Genomic DNA, 7,112 nt, shown 5'->3' on the forward strand with positions numbered 1-7,112 from the left:
ATAAATACATAAAAGAAAAAAAACTAAAAAGGGGCATGTTTTCACATACATACACACATAGCTGTACAGTAAGGATTTCAGTGAAAGGAAGCCATCATTTGTTACAGTCATCCATTCATTGACAAAATGATTATGTGCCATCAAACTGTTTTCAACATCAGCCATCACATACAGTAGGTAGATCTTCTCCCAGGATGTTCTATCTCCAACCTGGTCCTTCAGGTTTTCCAATGGTCCAGCCACCTTGCTGCTGGTGGTCCTATTCTTCTCATTCTTTACACCTTCCCCAGCAATAGAGCCTTTTCAAGGGAACTGGGTCTTTGTATAAGGTGTCTGAAGTAGGATAAGTTGAGCCTGGTCATTTGTACCTCAAGTGAAAACTCTGGGTTGATTTGCTCAATGATCCGTTGGTTTGTTTTCTTGGTTGTCCGTGTTATTCTCGGGAGTACAATCATCCATAATTAATCCATACTGATCTGAGATCCTGAGCAGATTTCTTCCATACTACACTTATTTCATGGTGTGGGCATTAAACCATCCCAAATGTTAAACCCTGCAGCTGTGCCTACTGCAGATTCTGGAAGTGTTTACTAACCCATCTCTCTTGCCTGCCTCTCTTTCCCAGGTTCTTAACTGTCAGAGCAAAGTTTGCCAGGGATCTCTCATGAATCCAAAAGGGTTAATTCGAGGTCCCCGAAATGAACCCATCCCCAGAGACAAGTTACTACTCCAAGCAACTGAGTTTATCCATCTTTTCTACAACACACTTCAAAAGTGAGTCAGGTTTTTTTGCTTATTTTGAGCTTCTGTCCTGTGATTTACTTCCTTTTGGCAATCTTGGAAGGTCTTTTTAAACGATCTTCCAGTCAGGTCCTTTAGGCTGTTATTGGTGTGATACAATTAGCACTAATTGTAGTGCTAGCAGAGCAATAAACTGCCTTTGTGTTGTCTTAAGTTTGTAAGTGAAACAGAAGGAAAAAGCAGGTGATCAGGGAAGGCATGTCTCAGAACACAGGAAAGAACATAGAAAGATTAAAGAAGATTTACACTTGAATTATGCCTTCAGACATCCAAGCTACTTTACATACAATCCTACGGACCACATCAAAAACAGATGTTTGGGGCTTCTGCAAGAAAGGGACAAGGGTCTTCCCGCTCTGACATCTTTGTGTAGATAATGCAAATTATATAATGATGTAACGATGCACATGACATTCTTGTGCCAGACACTTGTGGCAGGTGCAGTGACCCACACCTGCATTCTCAGCTCTTGTATCCTTGGCAAGTCAGATAAAGGGACAACTTCATAGATAGATAGTTCCACCACCTGCTCTCCTTAAGCCATTCTTTGATGCAGAGGGAGTCTGCAGCCATCCCACACTCCCTTTGAAAGGAAGAAACCTCTCATGTGCAAAAAGCTTTGCTTCCCAGGGATAGAGAGGAAGAGTGAAGAAATGAGTGCCTTGGGAGGGTTGACCTTGTTATCTCCAAATAGCTGCTGACAAGAGATTAGAAATTTAATGCTGAAAAACACAATTTCTGAACTCCAGGAGAGATCAAAAGAGGGGGAGAGAGCGATGAAGAGAAGCTAATAGGATCTGGCAGGACAGATGGAGGCCTCAGCAGGCCATTTTTGGCCTATAGAACTGAAATTTGTTTGGGTAATTATTCATTTAGAACCATAATAATCTAAGCAGTGCCCTGCTGGATCGGACCCCTGGCCAACCAACTAGCCAAGGAAGCCCATAGTCTCCCAGCAGATGGCCTCCAGAGATAGTCCCATGACTATTAAGGCTAAGAGCCATTGATCCCACGGCTGCTTTCTTTATATTCTGCATTGCAGGTAATATAATAACAGTCACATTATTTAGGGTCTTGCAAAATCTAGGAAGGATTTCCATTTGAGACCTTAGAGAGCTATGCATTTTCATGCTGACTGGGTTCACACACCCAGTATGGCATAACATAGTTTGCTTGGTTTTGGCTTAGTTCTGTGTGTGAACATAGCCATCTGGATTTGTTCTATGCACTATAGTGGATGAAAACAACGGCTTATCATACTGTGTGAACCCAGGTATTATATATCTGTTCAGATGAGATTCATATTCTTCAGTGTTTCTTGACTTCAGTCACTTTAAGAGGTGGCCAGGGAATTCTGGGTTGAAGTACATGCATGTTAAAATAGGCAAGGTTGGAAAACAACTGTGTTAGACCAAGACACTTCTGTGCCTGTTTATGGTTGGTGGAAGAATATTTAGCCATGCAACTGGAGAAGAGAAATGGAGCTGATGTTTCCCAAATATGCATGCACTTTTTTTAAAAAAATGTGCTGAGGGCAGTGGTGAAACAATTATATAAAACAGGCAGGATTACTTGTCATTGACGGTTCTCTCCTAGCACTAAGCATTGATTTATCATGTGCCATCAAGTTGTTTTTAACTCCTAACAATTACACAGATTTTCTCCCTCCTCTCCTCTGGTTTAATTGATTATGGCTTAAGCAGAGAATATGAAGCAGCTTCATTGCTGTTTATTGTTATTAATAAACCATGGTTTATGGCTTTTCAGTTTGAGAAACTACTGATTACAGGTAGTCCTCAACTTACAACAGTTCATTTAGTGACCAAAGTTACAATGGCACTGAAAAAAGTAACTTATGACCGCTTTCACACTTACAACTGTTGCAGCGTTCCCACGATCATGTGAACAGAATTCAGGCGCTTGGCAACTGATTCATATTTACAACGGTTACAGTGTCCCGGGGTTATACGATCCCTTTTTGCGATCTTCTGATAAGCAAAATCGATGGGGAAGCCAGATTCACTTAACAACCGTGTCACTAATTTAACAACTTCAGTAATTCACTTAACAACCGTGACAAGAAAGGTTGTAAAATGGGGCAATGTTCACTTAACAAATGTCTCCTTTAGCAACAGAGATTTGGGGTTCAATTGTGGTTGTAAATCGAGGACTATCTGTGTAGCTGATTAAACACACCATGGAGTATTAAATGGTTAAACCAAGTCATTAGGTGAAGGATCTCTATTATCTAGAAAGCTGTGTTTTAATCTTTGGAGCCGGAGTTTGCAGACATTTGCCGACTACTTCTAATCTTACAAGCAAACAACGATGTCATTGGTGCTGCAAGAAAAAAATGTCTCATTATTATGACTCCTGCAGCAATTTGTCAAGGTAACAAGAAGTTTTACAGGCTCTCTTCTCCTACCAGGAACGCCATCAATTTAGTTATAGCCAGTGCTTTTTTTCTAAAAAAAAAAAAAAAAAAGGTGCCGGAACTCACACACGTCATACAACCCGCTTTGCCTACCCTACAAGGTTCCATCCAAAAAAGGTGCCAGAACTCTGTTCTGGGCGTTCTATGAGAAAAAAAGCCCTGGTTATAGCTATAGGAAAGAATGATGGTTTTGAACATTCACTTGTTTCTTCTGTGCATCTCTTTGATTGGGAAATCCCTGAATCATTTTGGAAATCTTTCTGAATTAAGTTAACTCCCAATATTGCTTACTGTACTATAATAATAATAATAATAATAATAATAATAATAATAATAATAATAATAATAATAATAATAATGATGATGATGATGATGATGATGATGATGATGATGATGATGATGATGATGATGATGATGATGATGATAAAGTTGGAAGGGACCTTGGAGGTCATCTAGTCCAACCCCCTGCTCAGGCAGGAAACCCTATACCATTTCAGGCAAATGGCTGTCCAGTCTCTTCTTAAAAACTTCCAGTGTTGGAGCATTCACCGCTTCTGGAGGCAGGTTGTTCCACTGGTTAATTGTTCTCACTGTCAGGAAGTTTCTCCTTAGTTCTAGGTTGCTTCTCTCCTTGATCAGTTTCCACCCGTTGCTTCTCGTCCTGCCTCCAGGCGCCTTGGAGAATAGCTTGACTCCCTCTTCTTTGTGGCAGCCCCTGAGATACTGGAACAATGCTATCATGTCCCCCCTCGTCCTTCTCTTTGTTAAATTAGACATACTGTTCACCACTGTCACCATTTCCTATATTTTCTTTGCAGGGTAGAAACGGAAGAGCACACAACACGGCTGGAAGCAGTGGCTCAAGAGATAGAAAGAACAGGGACTTATCAACTCACCAAAGAAGAGCTTATCTTTGCCACAAAGCAAGCCTGGAGAAATGCTCCTCGGTGCATCGGGAGAATCCAGTGGTCCAATCTACAGGTGATCCATTTGCTTTTGCTCTTCAAGGCTTCCCAGATTCCACTGAAATAGCCAGAGTTCAGCTCATCCTATTCCATAGTGACACCTCCACAAAAATATAAGACAAAGAATAGAATTCTGGTCCAGCATGCTAGGACTATGTTTCAGATGCTGTGATGATGTCAATGATTTCACTTAGCAAGGTTCGAAGTAGGAAAGGGTTGGCACACATTTTATTGGACTTTACAAGCTAAGGAGAGATTTAAATTCTTGAATCTGCTTAACTGGATCCCCAATTGTCTGCCTTCTAGAAGGTCAGAATTTATAACCTGAAAAAGAGCACGTTTCAGAGAAAAATGAAAAAGATGAATAAGAATTGATATGTGAAATTGATACTCTTCCTTTGATCTTCTTCAACCGGGGTAGGCAACCTTGGCTCTTTTATGACTCGTGGACTTCACAATTCCTGGCTCAGGAATTCTGGGAGTTGAAGTCCACGAGTCATAAAAGAGCCAAGGTTGCCTATCCCTGTCCTAGGACAATGCCTCACAACATCAGCACCTGTAAGCTGTGCCTGGGGAATTCTGGGAGTAGAAGTCCACACAGGTTGAGGTTGAGAAATATTGTCCTAGAGAGAAGTTGGAGCTAAATAATCTATAAGTGCCCTTTTTGTGAGGATATTATCTGCAAAACATGATAAACTAACTAGTTTCTAAGATTCAAGTATGAATTATCGAAGAGTTATTTAAGATTGCAAAAGTTATATTTTTTGGATTGGGTTGGAAAGCGACCTTGGAAGCATGGAATAATATTAAGCTTTCTCATTTGCTAATTAATGCCTTTTAGGTGTTTGATGCTCGTAGTTGCACTAATGCTAAAGAAATGTTTGAACATCTTTGTCGCCATTTGGAGTATGCTACAAACGGAGGGAACATAAGGTATGAGCTGGGTTGTTTTTTTTTTAATATTTCATATGGATCTATAGACTCGCTGAGTAAGCTGTCATTCACCCCCACTCTCTTGAAACAGGTCCACCATCACTGTCTTCCCCCACCGGACTGATGGAAAGCACGACTTCCGAATATGGAATAATCAACTCATCAGGTATGCTGGCTACCAGATGCCAGATGGATCCATTGTGGGAGATCCAGCCAACGTGGAGTTTACACAGGTATATACAAAATAAATATTGAGAGTAGTGCGCTTTTATTTTTTTTTATTAAATTTATATTTATTTATATTTATTTATTTGTATCCCGCCTTTATTATTTTTATAAATAACTCAAGGTGTTGAACATATCCAAAATAACTTCCTCCTGTTTTCCCCATAACAACAATCCTGAGGAGAGAATGACTGGCCCAAAATAACCCAGCTGGCTTTTCTGCTAAGATAGGAGTTGAAGTCAATGGCCTCCTGCTTTCTACCCCAATGCTTAACCCAGTGGTGGCGAACCTATGGCACGGGTGCCAGAGGTGGCACTCGGAGCCCTCTCTGTGGGCACACGCACTGTCGCCCCAGTCCTAGGCTTTCAGCTGGGTTTTATAAACCTTTTTCGCTTTAGGCCTCCGCCGCCATGTGCAAAAAAAAAAAAAAAGGTTCAATCAGTCAATTTCAACTTCTTGCGGGGAAAAAAAAAGGTCTTGCAAAGTTGGAATTGATTGATTGAACTTTTTAGTCCCACCCAGTCTACCGTTACCACTTCAGCCACGCCACCCAATGGGCCACGCCCACTCAATGGGTCACACTCACCCGGCACTCGACGATGCATAAGTGGGTTTTGGGTTGCAGTTTGGGCACTCAGTCTCTAAAAGGTTCACCATCACTGCCTTAACCACTAGACCAGGGGTAGGCAACCTTGGCTCTTTTATGACTCGTGGACTTCAACTCCCAGTATGTCATATACCTAGGTCAGGGGTAGGCAACCTTGGCTCTTTTATGACTCATGGACTTCAACTCCCAGTATGTCATATACCTAGGTCAGGGGTAGGGAACCTTGGCTCTTTTATGACTCGTGGACTTCAACTCCCAGTATGTCATATACCTAGGTCAGGGGTAGGCAACCTTGGCTCTTTTATGACTCGTGGACTTCAACTCCCAGAATTCCTGAGCCAGCATGGCTTAGCATGGAAACCTCTCCCTTTCTCCTCAGCATGGCTGGCTCAGGAATTCTGGGAGTTGAAGTCCACGGGTCATAAAAGAGCCAAGGTTGCCTACCCCTGCACTAGACCAAACTGGCTCTATGCCGTCCATCTCCCTCGTGGCTTACAACATCTTAAAAGCACAATATAAAACAATGAGAGCATTAAAACATGAAAAACACTCAGCGTTAGCATTAAAGCCTTAAATATTAACAAGAGATTAAATAAAAGGGACCAATAAATGACTGGGATGGAGGTAGGATCTTCTAATCTACTAACCACCTCCAAAGTGGAACAGCCCCTATTGGGACCCCAGGCCATTTGGCGGAGCCAGGTTTTGTGGCCATTTCAGAAGACCAAGATGGTAAGGGCTGATCTGACCTCAAAGGGCATGCTGTTCCAAAGGGCAGGAGACAAGCAGAAAAGGCTCTTTTTCTCAACCCCACCAGCTGGCGGAGTCCGTACCCAGTGGTGGGATTCAGCCGGTTCGCACCACTTCGGCAGAACCGGTAGCTATTTTTTTGTTGCCCAGGCCCAGAAAGGACTTCCGGAAGCAGCATCCACACAGACAACCGGTTTTTCACATATTTTAATCCCACCACTGTCCATAACATACCTCTTCCGCAGGAGTGAGTGGGGTGGGCCAGTCCCATTGGGTGAGAGTGTTCCTCAGATAGACTGGACCCATGCCATAAAAGGCTTTGAAGATGGCAACCAACATGTTGAATTGGACCCAGAAGCAAACCTGCAACCAGTGCAGTTCCCACAGCACTGGTGT

At 42.3% G+C, this 7,112-nt stretch overlaps 1 protein-coding gene across 1 annotated transcript; it reads left to right on the forward strand.

Annotated features, from left to right (window-relative positions):
• Positions 1–4,053: 4,053 nt before the first annotated feature.
• On the forward strand, positions 4,054–5,366 carry LOC107300908 (nitric oxide synthase, inducible; the record flags this gene model as incomplete). Its single annotated transcript, XM_015830192.1, has 3 exons — positions 4,054–4,216; positions 5,042–5,133; positions 5,225–5,366. Coding segments are annotated over 3 exons (397 nt in total), but the record flags the coding sequence as incomplete, so codon positions are not given.
• Between the last annotated feature and the right edge of the window lie 1,746 nt (positions 5,367–7,112).

Source organism: Protobothrops mucrosquamatus, unplaced genomic scaffold, assembly GCF_001527695.2.
Source record: "Protobothrops mucrosquamatus isolate PMUCROS unplaced genomic scaffold, P.Mucros_1.0 scaffold9066, whole genome shotgun sequence".
Classification (NCBI taxonomy): Eukaryota; Metazoa; Chordata; class Lepidosauria; order Squamata; family Viperidae; genus Protobothrops; species Protobothrops mucrosquamatus.